This window comes from Triticum aestivum, chromosome 5D (assembly GCF_018294505.1).
Source record: "Triticum aestivum cultivar Chinese Spring chromosome 5D, IWGSC CS RefSeq v2.1, whole genome shotgun sequence".
In the NCBI taxonomy this organism is placed as follows: domain Eukaryota; kingdom Viridiplantae; phylum Streptophyta; class Magnoliopsida; order Poales; family Poaceae; genus Triticum; species Triticum aestivum.
Window position 1 is genome coordinate 497655295 of NC_057808.1, and position 16002 is coordinate 497671296.

The window sequence follows — 16002 nt, forward strand, 5'->3', positions numbered from 1 at the left end:
GGCCAGCATTGCTCCAACTATCGCCTCAACTATATCTGGCCATGGGCCGGGCCTGAAAAAGCCCATGCCCTACCATCGGGCCTACTTTTCAAGCCCAAGCCCGGCCCATCTGGTAAAAAGCCCTGAAAAGCCCTTAAGGCTTAAGGCCGTGGGCGGGCCTCTTCCTTAAAATGCCAATATGCCAAGCCCAAGCCCGTCCAGGCCCTGCTGGTGGGCTCAAAACTCAGGCCCAAGCCCGGCCCATGGGCAAGCCCATCGGGCCTAGGCCCTGGATTTTAGGGCCGGGCCTGGGTGGGCCGACAGGGCCGGGCCTGAGATGGCCAGGACTAGCCTCAACGATCCCTTGAACCCATTTGTTCTCTAGCATCGACAACTGCACCTCACACTCACACCGTGTACCCTTTTACTCGCCTATATCAACGACATCGCATCTGACCATATTGCACTATTGTCGTCCCGTTCTTGGATTGTCCTAGCCGATGAAGCTTGGGCGTCCTCTGTCTTCGTCTCGTTCCCTCCCCTTCCTTGTCGATGATGATGCACGTCCCCATCTTGAGCTTGGGATTGCGTGTTCATCCTCTCTGAATTGAAAAAGATATATATATATATTAAATGTGTGAGGAATAGCAAATGCGTCTTTATACACACCGGTGATTTTTCATGTCGGTCAATGTGACTTAAATCGTCGATATGATCCCTCAGCGCAAACAAAACTATTCATCTTTCCATCACGGGCTCCTCTCACCTCCCACCACAATGGCATAGGGCTACAATGCAACGACGTCTCCTCCCGAAGGTAAATGGCAGAAAATTTACGCAGATCTGAACATCTAACACGATGTGTTTTCGTTTGGCTGGATGTGAAATAAATGGATCTTAACTTCCCAACTATTGTGTTCAAAAAAAAATGCAGTTCTATCTATTTCTAAATCTGAAGATACGATGATCCCTTCCCGGGGCGATTGCAGTCTGGGCCGTCCGATCTCCTCCCCAAGCCGATCTGGGCCGTCCTTTTTCTCACCGTGGCTGCTAAACGGCAACCGGCAGAAAACCAAACGTGCCAATCCCCTCTCGTGTCCGCCGCCACCCCCTCTTCTCGCGCCTCTCCCCCGGATCCCTTCCGCTCCCGCCGCAGCTCTCCGCTTCTCCCTCGGCGCCACCAGCTCCTGCCGTCGAGCTCCACCCTCCTCCAATCACCGTCCCGGGCATCTTCCTCCTCGCACCCCCCTCCCGCCCTAGAGCCAGCAGCGGCCGTGCTTCCGATGAGACCACTGGGCGGCGCCAAGAAGGAATAGATATAGATAGACGCAGTATATAAATCTTTTACGCCAAGCCCACCTCCAGAATGGCAGAGCGTTGCAAGATCTCTGCTGCCATTGTAGCTGGATCTGAGGAAAGGTCGTGTGTGCTCAAGATAGATGGATACTGATCGAGAGCCAAGGCGCTACTCAAGAACGACGAATTCGTGACCTCTACTTCTTTTGGTGTTGGCGGCCATGACTGGGTCGTGAGATATTACCCAAACGGCTTTGGTAAGAATTATGCCGATTTCGTCTGTGTTTTTGTACTTCTAAATTCTGCCGGAGATGCGAAGGCGAAAGTCACGGTCAATCTGCTTGACCAGAACGGAGAACCGGTGCCTCCTCCCTGTACGTACCTTCTCAAGGGGCGATTCACGATGGTGTTATGACATCAGGAAGGCTTATCTGGAGGGATCGGAGCATCTGAAAGATGATTGCCTTACCATCAGGTGCGATGTCACCGTCATGAAGGAGATCCATGGCGAAGAAGCAATGGTTCCTCCAAGCGACCTGCACCAGCATCTTGGCGACCTACTCAAGAACCAGGATGCAGCATACCTAACCTTTCAAGTCGGTGCACAGAGATTCTCTGCTCACAGGTGTGTCCTTGCTGCTCGGTCATCAGTCTTCAAGGCCGAGCTCCTCGGCGCCATGGAGGAGAGTTCCTCTGGTCATATTGAAATATGTGACATGGAAGCTGATGCTTTCAAGTCCTTGCTCCATTTCATTTACACCGACTCGGTTCCTCCAGTGCTTGATGTGGTGATGGCCGGCCATCTCCTCGTGGCAGCTGACAGGTACAACATCGGCAGGCTGAAGCAGATTTGTGAGGATAAAATGGGCAATAACATTGATGCCAACATGGTGGCAACCAGCTTGGCTCTAGCGGAGCAGCATGGTTGCCATGGTCTCAAAGAAGCTTGCTTCCAGTTCCTTGCTTCTCCGTCCAATTTGGAGGCGATGATGGCAAGCGAAGGTTATGAGCATCTCAAGTCCAGCTGTCCATCTGTTTTCAAGGAGCTAATAGCTAGAGTTCTCCCGGCTGAATGGAACGCGGCTAAGGATATTGTCATGACAATGTGGAAGTAATGCCTAGAGACCAATTATCATATATGCCATCTAGATTTTAGTAGTAATGGTTAAGCTACTTCTCCATGTAAGGTTGCGTGCATGTTTCAGAACAAAAATTGCTACTACTTATCAATCATACTTAAATCTACTCAGGTGAGTAAATGGTTATTTTCCTTTCTCGCGAGATAAAAGAAATAAAAGAAAGTAGTAGTATTGAGACAGCCGCTCATCTACGTACCTTGATTATCCATTGTGTGTCAGTTTAATTATTATTGAGTCAATTACATCATGTGTGCATGGTTACATTCTGCTGGATGCAGAATTAGTGCATCCTTGTTCCAATGCTCACATAAATCGTCTAAATTTGGACTTGTTTTGGAAAATAGAAGCTCCATTACCTTGGACCTTTGCACCAACTAAAGCCGTTGCAGATGAGGGAGGCTACCGACCGGTAGAATCAGTCAATCAGTCGAAAATGACAAGAGCCGATGACGGCGAGGCTTCCTCGCAGTTGCTCTGTTTTGTAGCGACTGACTACAACGGTAGGTTTTGTGCGCCGTCCTTAATACGTCACTGGTATATGCTTGTGTTACTTCGCTGTGTCGGTTATTAGCACTCATGTCTACTTTTGCACTGCAAGCTGAATGTAAAGTATGTATGCCGTGTATTAGGACCTTGTGATGTTGTGTTGTAATTCAGTCTAAAGCACTAAGCAAAAGAAAAATAAAGGTGTGCATGTAACCCTCAAGCATTGACTGATGATATGTTCTCTTAGCTATAGCCGTGATGGATGGAGCGTGGGATATTATTTCGCAATGGTTATTGCTGGTAGTGCATCTGCGTGCTTGTTATGCTGTTTTGGATTGTTCCGACTTAGTTTTCGAAAAGACGGGCTTAAAGGGATTGTAGGGGAAACAGGTTTCTGTCAAGCACAAGTGAATTATATGACCTTTTTCGCTAACATAACATACGAGACCGTATGGACGGTGCCCCTCAAACCATGAAATTTGCAAGCCATATCTGTTGCTTTCTGTTGCTGGAGTAAATCGGGTTGGCATATTTTCTGGTCCATGAAAACCAACGTCGTAATACCTGTCTAGTTTTGATTCTTTGTTGCAGATCTTGCTCACAGCAGAGTCGCTGGATGTCTGTTGTCTCCTCGTTTTGAAAGACGGTAGGCACCAGCGCAAGTAAACTTTTTTCATATGCGTATGCAATGCATGCACTTTTTACAGTTTCATTCAGTCGACTGCTCCTCCCGCCTTTTTCTTCTTCTTACTGCACGCTCAGCAACCCCCCACCTCCACCAGGCTACCGCCTTGCCGCCCGGTTCATCCCTCTGAACCTCCCTTCTTCGGTGCCGGCGATCGCACTTGCGCCGTCAACCCTCTTACTCGCGTCCGCCGGTCCGTTTTCGTCTTGTTCCCGGCTCGTCCTCAGGCCCAGGGACTGGTTCGTCCTCTCTGCAAGAATCGACTGAACTGAATGAAATAGGAGTAGTAGCAAACACGTTTTTTATTTTATGCACACCGGTGATTTTCCCCATCAGTTAATGTGACCCAAAACGACATTTTAACCTCTTGGCACGAGCGGCATGGCGGTCTTCCTCGGCACGTGGAACGGGCCGGCGGCCAGGCTTACCATCACCGTCTCGTCGAAGGCGAGGTTGAACATCAGCTGCGACAAGGAGAGGTCCACCCGGCCGGGCGTTGTTGTTCTCCACGACAACGTTGATGGGGAGCTGGACATTGCTGAACGTAGCCGGCCGGTCGTCCCCACGGACATTGCTGCAAGCCAATCCATTGTAGCGAACCGGCCATTGTAGCATTTCCTGTCGGTTTTATAAATTTTGAACATTTCTTTAAAAAGGCCAAAAAAATAACAAGTGAATTTTTTACATGCGAACATTTAAAAAAAATTCCAAACAGTTTAATAGACCGCTATTTTAAAAAAAAATCTGATTATTTTTAGGGAAGCTAAACATTATTCGAGAATTACCCTTTTTTGAATTAGTGAACAAATTTTGGAAATGGACACATCTTTTGAAATATTGAACAACTTTTGCAAAATATGAAACACAAACAACTTCTGAATTTCTTATTTTTGTTAAATGGGGTATTTTTTGAAATTCCATAATATTTTTGAAAGCATGAACATTTTTTTTACTTTCTGGATACATTTTGAAAACAGATTTTTTTTGTTGAACTCCAAACATTATTTGAAATTTCATGAAATATTGATGATAAGGTGAACATCTTTTTGAAAATTTCAGAACAATTTTTTGAAATGGAGCTTTCTTAAAAAAAGGAAAAGTGGAAAAATAATAACCGGCTCCACTCGCCCTTCCTTGCGTCGCCCTCTCGGCGGCGCTCCACCATCTCACCGGTCGCATGCTAGCCTGTTAGGTCGACATGGCCTCGTCGTCCGCGCCCTTCGTGTCTGTGGCGGAAGGATCCGCTCCTGATTCGTTCCTGGACGCCCTGTTGGCACAAAGTGGTGCGTGTGCTGAGGTGCCTTCAATGCTGGCTGTGGGGGAGGGTGACCAGAGGAGGTGTCTGCAGTCTGTAATCATTGTTCCCTCGTCGCCTTCTGCGCCATGCCTCCTGCTGCGCCCATGCCTCCTGCCTGCATTGATGAGGGTGGATGGAATATGGTGGGGATGGGCAGGCTATCCTCCTTATTACCAGAGACCGCCGCTACATCCTGAGCCCAAGGCCAGTCAGTTTAGAAAGCTTATGTTCAAGAAAGTGAGGGGCAAGTGTTTTAGGTGTCTTGAGCCTGACCACCGGATTGCCAAGTGCACCAACAGAGCCAAGTGTCTTAATGCAGGATGTTGTTTTTAGTAAGTGTTGATTTGGTTAAGATTTGATTTGAATGAGTTAATGCATGACATTGTTTTGGAAAAGTGCCGATTGATTTGAATGAGTTAATGCATGATATTGTTTTTATTAAGTGTCGATTTGATTCATATTTTTTTTAAAATTTGATTTGAATGAGTTAATGCATACATTGTTTTTGGTAAGTGCCGATTTGATTGAGTTAATGCACACATCAATGGGCCGGCCAAATTTACTGCGCTTGAGCGAAAGGTTGCAGCTCGCTGGCATAAGATAAGGTTGATGGAAAGTGAGGCGAGACTACCAACTTCCTCTTTAGAACTAGAGATGCAACGTGTTAACAAGGGACACGTTTATTGAAGTTCTAGTGACCTTCTAGGCTATTTGGTATGCACCACAACATGCGATCCACGTACGAATACCAAAGTCAACTATCAATTTGTCTGTTCATAAAACGTTACACGAAGAAAATTCAAAGTGATCATCATCTTATGCTACAACCTAGAGGGAGGCCTCGAATGTCTTTGATCATCATCTTATGCTACAAACTGATCATCATCTTCGCTGGATCCCACGCCTCCGCCAGGTTCATCAAAGGTTAATTTCGATAATTTGTTGCTAAATCCACTAACAGATGGCAGCTGAAGCAATTTGCTGTGACGAGCACAACCATCTCATGGGCTCCTCTCAACAATGGTGTTCAACAGAGTTATCAATCAGAGACATTCGACTATTCGAGGCCTACAGATGCATGTAGTCCTTGTATTTTCGGAAGGGCTTGCACTTCGTCAAACTCGGCGTCGCATCAGACTAAGCAAAGGAGAATTAAGATGACCACTGCATGATCTTACAGGAGATCACCTCTCGCAAACCGTATTTTTCGAGCATGTCAATTTTACTACGAATAACACGATCGTAATGGCGAGCCTCATAGGCGGCTCGCTAGAATGGAACGACAATCTCGCTTGAGGTGGAAGGCACGTTTGATTATCTGATGGCGTGAACAATTATGCGTTGATATTTGGTGGAATATTAATTGCATGTTAATATTAGGTAGGATATTAATTACATAATTAATGTTGATATTGACATTTCGAAATGATATTAATTGCACGCTAAGCATTTTGACCGCTCGCACCGAAGCAATCTAGGTTGTTGGATAATATGGTTTGATGGCTGAGATTAAGTGGGTTTGTTTCTTCGAATCTTTTTATATTGATATATAGATTTATATTATTAGTCGCTAAATAATGTTGCCCTGTTTGACAAAATAAAATCTTCTATTTGGAAAAGAAAAGCAAAGGCGTCTTTATATGTACGCTGATTAGTAGCGCGTCTGGTAAAATCAATCAGCAGAAAACCTAACGCACTAATCCCCTCTCCGCTCCGCCGCCACCCCTTTTCCGGCGCGCCCCTTCCCCCGATCCCCTCCGCTCCCGCCGCCGCGCTGAGCTTCTCCCTGCTTGCGACCATCTCCCGCCGTCAACCTCCACCCTCCCACAATCCCCGCCCCGGCGCTCCCTCCCCACACCCTAGCAGCGCCACATCCTCCAATCCCTATCGCCAGCGGCGGCGTGCTTCCGGCGACACCACCGGACGTCGGCGAGAAGGAATAGATATTGATAGGCGCAGCAAAACGAATCTTTCCTCTCGCCAGTCTTCCATCTTACTCCAAGCCCACCTCCGCAATGGCAGAGCCCTGCAAGATTCCTGCTGCCATGGTAGCCGAATCTGTAGAGAGGTCATATGTGCTCAAAATAGATGGATACTCGAGAGTGAAGGGGCTACTGAAGAACGGCAAGTTCGTCGCTTCCACCCCTTTCAGTGTTGGAGGCCACAACTGGACCGTGAAATATTACCCGAACGGTTGCCCCAAGTACTGTGACGATTTCATCTCCCTGTATGTGCACCATGAATCTGCCGGTGCCAAAGAAGTGAAGGCGAAATTGACGCTCAATGTGCTTGACAAGAATGGTAATCCGGTGCCTTCCTACACCCGTACCACCCCTGTGAACACCTTCTCAAGGAAAGCTCCAACCTGTGGCTACTATGACTTCATCCCAAAGGATGAGCTTGAGGGGTCGGCGCATCTTAGAGGCGACTGTCTCACCATCAGGTGCGATGTCACCGTTTTGAAGGAGATCGAAGAAGCAATGGTTCCTCCAAGCGACCTGCACCGGCATCTCGGTGATCTCCTGAAGAGCAATGATGCAGCGGACATGACCTTTCAAGTCGATGGACAGAGATACTCTGCTCATCGGTGTGTCGTTGCCGCTCGGTCGTCCGTCTTCAAGGCGGAGCTCCTCGGCGCCATGGAGGAGAGTTCCGGTAGTACTATTGTAATCCGGGACATGGAAGCTGATGTGTTCGAGTCCTTTCTCCATTTCATATACACCGACTCAGTTCCTCCAGCGCTTGATGTGGTGATGGCTGGACATCTACTCGTGGCGGCTGACAGGTACAACATCGGCAGGCTGAAGGTGATATGCGAGGAGAAATTGTGCAGTCACATTGATTCCAACATGGTGGCTACCAGCTTGGCTTTGGCTGAGCAACATGGTTTCCGTCGTCTCAAAGAAGCTTGTTTGCAGTTTCTTGCTTCCCCGTCCAATTTGGAGGCTATGATGACAAGTGATGGCTATGAACATCTGAAATCCAGCTGCCCGGCTGTTCTTAAGGAGCTGATAGCTAGAATTATCCCGGCTGAATTTACATCTGCAAAGGATATTATCATGACAATGTGGAAGTAATGCCTACCATATACCATTATCATATAAGTATTGTCATCCAGATTTTAGTACCAAAGGATATATTATTTTACATACTTACATCTACATGTATGGTTGCGTGTATGTTTCAGAATAAAAATGCTACATATCAATCATCCAATCACTCATGTGACGAGAATGGTTATTTTATGTTCTTGTGAGATAAAAGAAAGTATTACAGAGACTGTCCATGTATGTACATTTTATCCTTGATTATCCATCGTGGATTAGTTTAATTCTTATTGCGTCGATTACTTCATGGGTGCATGGTTAGGGTTCAGCTGGATGCGAAATTAGGCTCATCCGTGTTCCAATGCCTCGCATGGATGGTCTAGACTGGACTGTTTTCTTTTTCCTTCAGAAAATAGAAGCTTCATTACCCCTTGCTCGTGTATGTGGATTTTGGGATCATGTGTTGTAGTTCAGTTTAAAGCACTATAAGCAAAAAAAATAAAAAAAAATCTGCATGTAATCTTCAACCACTGATTATTAATATCTTCTGTTAGAAAAAAAAAATACACTGAGTAGTTGTGAAGGGTCATTGGTTATTATTCCCCTCTGAATATCGCTGGTAGTGTTGTTGTGTGAAGACTTGCTATGCTGTTGAGGGTTATTCAGACTTCAGACTTAGTTTTTGAAAGTCAGTTTTAAAGGAATTGTAGGGAAAACAGTTTTTTTTTTCCTGTAGTACTAGTAGTAGTTTTCTGCTGAGCACAACTGCTGTGGTTCTGTGTGCTAAATGTATGTGCTGTGGAAAAAAAAGGGCATGTAACAGGAAACTAGCGCCAAAGGTTAATTTAGTCGCTATCTTGTTGAGTAAATTGGCCGGAGGAAAAAAAAAGTTGTTGCGGTCGAGTACAGGGAAAACTATCTCCAGAATTGAGTTTCTTATAAGATGCTAAACTTGATCGCGAAAATGTGCTTCTGGTGTGGATGTTGATTTGTTCAGGTCGGTACATTCAACTGGAATAACCATTTGCCTGTTGTTCGGCCCACCCAAAATTCTGAATTATATTTACAAGTTGCAACACATTCAGCTGAATTGTACCGTCGTTGGTCTTCCAAATGGTCAAGATGCTTCTGGGTTCTGAATTCTTCTTTCTTTTTCGCACCACACCAGAACCAGATGGTATAGTCCACAAACCATGACAAAAATTGTAAGCCATGTATGTGCTTTCTATTGGAGTAAATCGCTTCCACATATTTACCAGTCTAGTTGGTTCTCTGTTGCCATTTTTTGTTCAAAAAAAGCGCCCCGCCATTTTGTGGGAGGTGGAGCATTGGCTACTAAAAAGTTTATTTTTTTTACTAGGCAGATGAAAAGCTTAGTTTGTGCTGGCGTCTCCTCGTGAAGGTAAACGAGTAGTACTAATTAGTAAATGGTGTCTCCTCGTGATGCAAACATCTAGATCGAGGTGTGAACAGGCCACCGTTTCCATTTGACTTCCCGAGTGCAATTTCCTCTCTCTAATCCATGGATTAAAATCGCGGGAGAAATGATTTCGCGGCGGCCTCCCCCAGCAGCTATAGCGGCCGCCATAGCGGGCAATAGCGGCAAATGGCGGAAAATTTTCTGGTGGGAGAGATGATTTCTGGAGGGTTTTGCCGATTTTTTAGCCATTTAGAGGGATATGTTGAGGTTTTCGCGGCAGCAGCCATAGCTTAGCGGCGAGGCTCCCAGGCAGCTATCGCGGCTATTTCGCGGGCTATTTTAATCTATGCTCTAATCTCACTCTATATATAGATACTACATGAACCAAAGTATTTCCTCTCGCTAGTCTTCCATCCTAATCCAGGCTATACCACCAAGCCCACCTCCAAAATGGCAGAGCAATGCAAGATATCTGCTGCCATGCATGCTATCTCTCTATCTGAGGAAAGGTCGTACGTGCTCAAGGTAGATGGATACTCAAGAGTCAAGGCGCTGCTCAAGAACGGCCAGCGCGTGATCTCCACCCCTTTCAGTGTTGGAGGCCACGATTGGATCGTGAGATATTACCCACACGGTAGCCATGAGGATTCTGAAGATTTCATCTCTCTTTATCTCGAGCTTAAATCTGCCGATGCTGAAGATGTGAAGGCGAAGTTCACGTTCAGTGTACTTGATGAGAATGGAGAACCGGTGCCTTCATACAGCTGTACGTACCCTATTGGATACCTTCTTAAGCAAAGGTGATAACTGGGGTTACCATAACGTCATCAAGAAGGCTGATCTGGAGGCATCGGCGCACATAAGAGATGACTGTCTCACCATCAGGTGTGATGTCACCGTCATCCACAGCGAAGAAACAAGGGTTCCTCCAAGCGATCTCCACCATCATCTCGGCGACCTGCTCATGAACAAGGATGCAGCAGACCTCACCTTTCAGGTAGGTGGGCAGACATTCTCCGCTCTCACAGGTGTGTCCTCGCAACTCGGTCATCCGTCTTCAAAGCTGAGCTCCTCGGGGCCATGAAGGAGAGTTTTGCTGCTAGTCCTATTGAAATCTGTGACATGGAAGCCGATGTGTTCAAGTCCTTGCTCCATTTCATATACACCGACTCAATTCCTTCGGTGCTTGATGTGGTGATGGCTGGTCATCTACTCGTTGCGGCTGACAGGTATAACATTGTCAGGCTCAAGCTGATATGCGAGGAGAAATTGTGCAATCATATTGATTCCAGCATGGTGGCAACCAGTTTGGTTTTATCTGAGCAACATGGTTTCCATCGTCTCAAAGAAGCTTGTTTGCAGTTCCTTGCTTCTCCATCCAATTTGGAGGCGATGGTGGCAAGTGATGGGTATGAGCATTTGAAATCCAGCTGCCCGTCTGTCCTCAAGGAGGTGATATCTAGAATCCTGCCGGCTGAACTGAAAGTGGCAAAGGATATTATCATGGCAATGTGGAAGTAATGCCTACAGTTACTCTACTATTAGGAAAAGATGTGGCTAGACCAGTCTCGTACTGTTCTCATATATATGTCATCCAAATTTTATTAGTAATGGTTATGCTACTTCTGCATGTATGGTTGCAGAACAAAAGTGCTAGTACTTATCAATCATTCAATCTACTCATGTACGGAGAATGGTAGTTCTTTTCTTGCTAGATATGAAATCATTACCGAGACTGCCCGTGGACGTACCATGTTTATCCATTGTGTATTTGTGTACTTATTGAGTCGATTACTTCATGTGTGCATGGTTACGTTTAGTTGGATGTAGAATTAGTGCCATCCTTGTTCCAATGCTCGCATAAATGGTCTATAGTCTGTTTCTCTTTTCGAAAATAGAAGCTTCATCACCTTGGGTCTTTGTACCAACTAAAACCATGGCAGATGAGGCTTCCGGTAGAATCAGTCAAGAATGACCAAATGACAAGAGCCGATGATGAGCGGTTCATCACTGCTTCCCTGTTTTTTGGTGCCGACTACAACGGTAGTTCACATTTGCCTTGTTTCTTTTAAAATAGCCGTTGCCGCGGCAGAACATACTACAACCGTTACTTGTGGAGAGCAATCATACATAAGGGGGAAGAAGATCTAGAGAGGAATGATCGAAGTACAGAGGAAGGCCACAGAGAGGTTCAGTTCATTTTCCGTTTCGCCGGCGGTGCTTTCCTTCTGTAGCAAACGATCCTCTTAATATATTTTTTAAAAGGCCCTCTGAATATTGCTGGTAGTGCAGCTCAGCAGTTGTGTACTTGTGATGCTGGTGAGAGCTGTCCGGTTTCAGTTTCAGAAAAATCGATTGAAGGGTTTGTAGGGGAAACCAGGTTTTTTCTAGTTTTCAGTTAAGCATGACTGTATCTATGTTGTCTGGTAAATAATTTTTCTTCTTCAAAAAGGAGGTTGAAACCCCCGGCCTCTGCATCAGCAATGATGTGATGCGTTTGGAGAATGAAAAAGTTTCTGCGGTCGAGTAGAGTGAAAACATTCTCCAAAATCTCTACACAGCTTGTTAATTTGTTAAACGTGATCACGAAAATGTGCTTGTGGTGTGGATGATGATTTCTTCAGGCCATTGCGTTCAGCTGGACTGTGGTACTTTGGTGAGTCGAAGAAACGCGATCTAGTATTTTGTAGAGGTGCACTTGGGAGTACTATCATTTTGGTGCACCAACGCTCCCCTTGCCTGTTGTTCTGCCCGCCCAAAATGTCAAGATGCTTCTGAATTATATGACCTTTTTTCCCTAACACCGCAGCTTGTAACAAACCATGAAATTTGCGAAGAAAACATATGCATTCTTCGCGCGAGCACTAACCTGACGAGTAGGTTCTTGGTTGCAGATTTTGTTCACAGCAGAGCACTAGCTAGCTGGCTATATTATCCGTTGTCTCCACGTTTTCAGAAACGGCGACAATATGCGCGACGGCAAACAAACCTTTCCATCTGCCGATGCAACGCATGCATCCAGTGGTGATTTTCCCCGTCGTTCAGTGTGACCTGGATCAACAATTTGATTTTTTTTTCATCTGCCAATAATACTCCATCGTGGCCCCCTTTCGCCTCCCGCCAATAGCAGAGCGCTGCAATGCAATGGCGTCTCCTCGTGAGGGGAAACGAGTAGTAAATGACATGCAGCAAATTTACGCGGACGAAAACATCTGCTAGATCCAAGTGTGAACAGACCACTGTTTTCGTTTGACAGAATGTGAAACGAATGGATTTTACTTCCCAAGTGCGCCTCTCTCTATATATATAGATTGACGCATCAAAATCTTTCCTCGCCAATCTCCCTCCCATCCCACTCCAAGGTGTACTCCCAATCCCGCTCCCAGAATGGCAGAGCAACGCAAGATCTCTGTGGCCATGATATCTGAGGAAAGGTCATTTGAGCTCAAGGTAGATGAATACTCAAGAGCCAAGGCGCAACTCAAGATCGGCGACGGCCTGACTTCTACCCCTTTCACTGTTGGAGGCCACAACTGGACCGTGAGATATTACTCAAACGGTGTCTGCGCGCATGATACCGATTCCATCTATCTTTTTCTACGTCTTGAATCTGCCGATGCCGGAGATGTGAAGGCGAAATTCACGCTCAGTCTACTTGACAAGAATGGAGAACCGGTGCCTTCATACAGCCATACCAACCCAATGCACACCTTCTCTAAAAGTTCAGCCTGGAGCTCCGAGCTCGAGATCAAGAGGGCTGATCTGAAGAGATCGCCGTACCTGAGAGATGATAATCTTACCATCAGGTGTGATCTCACTGTTATGAAGGAGATCAAGATCGAAGAAACAAGGGTAGCTCCTAGCGACCTGCACCAACATCTGGGTGACCTCCTGAAGAACAAAGACGCAGCAGACCTAGTCTTTCAGGTTGGTGGACAGAGATTCTCTGCTCACAGGTGTGTCCTTGCTGCTCGCTCATCAGTCTTCAAGGCAGAGCTCCTCGGCGCCATGAAGGAGAGTTCTGCAGCTCTTCCTATTGAAATTCATGACATGGAAGCTGATGTGTTCAAGTCCTTGCTACACTTCATATACACCGACTCGGTTCCTCTGCTTGAGACGGCTTGCAACAAAGGCGAAACTGATGTGGTTATGGCTGGCCATCTACTGGTAGCAGCTGACAGATACAACATCGTCAGGCTGAAGCAGATATGTGACGAGAAATTGTGCAATCACATGGATTCAAACATGGTGGCAACCAGCTTGGCTTTAGCCGAGCAGCATGGATTCCATCGTCTCAAAGAAGCTTGCTTGCAGTTCCTTGCTTCTCCGTCCAACTTCGATGCGATGGTGGCAAGTGATGGGTATGAACATCTGAAATCAAGCTGCCCATCTGTTCTCAAGGAGCTCATAGCTAGAATGATCCCGTCTGAATTTAAATCAGCAAAGGATGTTATCATGGCAATTTAGTAGTAATGCATGCGTTTGGTACTATTATCATATATATGCCATCCAACTTTTAGTACTAATCGGTGCAATTGTCATGCTACTTCTCCATGTATGGTTTCTTGCAAGTTTCAGAAAAAAAAATTAGTACCGATCATTCAGTTTAATATATGTTCAGGTGACTAGTATGGTTACTTTTTCTTCTTACGAGAAGAAGAAAAGTGTTGTTTGATTATCCGATGTTTGCCTTCGAAAATGATAGACCTATGGACGACGCTTGCGGAAACAACAATCTTACGGACGTGCGTGTGTCATCTGCACACGAAATCAGAATAAAAACAGTTCTAGTTTTCATTCAATCTCCACATGAAATGTTTGATAGAAAAGCTTGAATAAAATTACTATAAGAACACTTACTAGGTGGATAAAGTACACAACCCAATTGAAAATAATAATAATTGATATAATAAAAGAAATTTGCTAATAGGATTTCAGTCAAACTCCCTATGAAATCCTTGATAAAGAAATTCAGAGAACATATATCAAGTTTACATATGAAATACATCTAGATGCAACTAGTTAAACGCCCGTGCGTTGCTACGGCTTAGTAAAAAATCAATGTAATTCACAACATTGCTCATGTGGCTTATAAATGTGTTGCCACAAATATCATCTTGTACTTGATAATATAACAAAATCCATGTGGCTCGTATTCAAACCACCATGACTCAACTTACGAAGTCTACCTTCATACTATTGCTTTGTGTTCTACAATGGAGAAACATAGTGCCTCTTTTCCACCCAACTTTGACAGATATCTTCTCCATCCAACTTGGATAAAAATTAATACTCTCCATCCATCCTAATTTAAATGGCATGCGTGCATTTCGAAATCCTACTTCAGCCATCAATTTCATCAGCTAAACATGGGAGTATGTTACAACAAAATATCACCAAATTCATTTTCAAGAAAAGTTTCCAAAGGTACAATTGTATGGCACATAGCAAATAATAGTACTGAATAAATTAGCAGCCAGAGCATGCACACTTTTTCATGAAATTCAATTTTTTTGAAAACATGTTCTCTTTCTCCTTGCAACCCGTCTCAGCTTTGCTAAGAGTTTCTATGTTGTAATTGCCATGCAATAGAAGCCTCACTTCAATATGAGGAACCTTAAACTTCTGGTTTTCTCTCTATGTATAAGAAGGCAACAATAAATATATATATGATTAGTATTTAAGCATGAATCCCCATCTTACAAAGGAAAAAATCATAGTACATTCACATACCTTATCAAGAACACAAGGATGCCTACGATCCACTCCCATGGCTAAATGTAATATGGGTTAATGAAAACTCAGGAAATGACTACAAAAAAAAGTTATATGCTCCTCCACTGAGAACGGTAGAGTGCATGGAGGATAAATTTGCAAAGACATGATAATATTATTCACTGTCACAAAAACACATAAAATGAAGCAACAACAAAAAGGATAATTTATGAGTTTCACCCCGGCATAGATTCTTCATTAATACTTGCAGCACCTCAATAATAAAAATTTAGGAGGTAAAATAGAAGCTGAAGGCATGATCACAACCTGAAATAGATGACACAATAATCAATAAAAATATTTAGTTTGAGGTTCAACACTTCAATGATGCATTAACTGAATAAATGTTTCTGGAAGCAGACCATACCTCAAGGTAAAGATGAATGTTCTGGTACTTGGATTCAAGAAGCTGCATACTTAAACTGGAAGCACTTCCAAAACTTCCTTCGGTGTCTTCTTTGTATCATTATGTAGCATGACTGTCTACTTTATTAGCCTAACAGAACTGCTTAAGTTGGCTGAGTAACATGCACATAAATAAATCAGAAAAAGAATAAGTATTATTAGGAGATGAGCAATATGTCGTAAAAAGAAAAGATATATAGCTCCTGAGAAGACGTCTCTTTTTTACTTCACTCCAAATAGATGCACACCGTATTTGAAGAATGTAACACTCCCTCCGATTCAACTTAATTGATGCTGAGTTAATTAATTCGGATCAGAGGGAGTATGAGTTTATATCTAAACAAATAGGGAAACTTCAGGTGAGATTGTTTCATTCTAAAATAAAGGTAGAAGCATATTTCCATGAGGTGAACACACACAACTCTCAAGCAAGTGCATATTATTCTCTAATAAATGGTATTTATTTCCTAAGG

At 44.5% G+C, this 16002-nt stretch overlaps 3 protein-coding genes and 1 pseudogene across 3 annotated transcripts; all 4 read left to right on the plus strand.

Moving 5' to 3' along the window:
* The first annotated feature begins 1076 nt into the window (after positions 1-1076).
* Positions 1077-2483, plus strand: LOC123125726 (BTB/POZ and MATH domain-containing protein 2-like; annotated as a pseudogene).
* A 4085-nt stretch (positions 2484-6568) lies between these two features.
* LOC123125727 (BTB/POZ and MATH domain-containing protein 2-like) lies at positions 6569-8093 on the plus strand. The gene has a single exon (XM_044546194.1). It carries the CDS (start codon positions 6898-6900, stop codon positions 7957-7959), a length of 1062 nt encoding a protein of 353 aa, XP_044402129.1. The 5' UTR covers positions 6569-6897; the 3' UTR covers positions 7960-8093.
* A 1705-nt stretch (positions 8094-9798) lies between these two features.
* On the plus strand, positions 9799-10870 carry LOC123125728 (BTB/POZ and MATH domain-containing protein 3-like). The gene is made up of 3 exons (XM_044546195.1): positions 9799-10115; positions 10150-10377; positions 10413-10870. Exons 1-3 carry the CDS (start codon positions 9800-9802, stop codon positions 10868-10870), a joined length of 1002 nt encoding a protein of 333 aa, XP_044402130.1. The 5' UTR covers position 9799.
* Positions 10871-12736: 1866 nt separating this feature from the next.
* LOC123125729 (BTB/POZ and MATH domain-containing protein 1-like) lies at positions 12737-13816 on the plus strand. Its single transcript, XM_044546196.1, has one exon. It carries the CDS (start codon positions 12737-12739, stop codon positions 13814-13816), a length of 1080 nt encoding a protein of 359 aa, XP_044402131.1.
* Positions 13817-16002: the final 2186 nt, after the last annotated feature.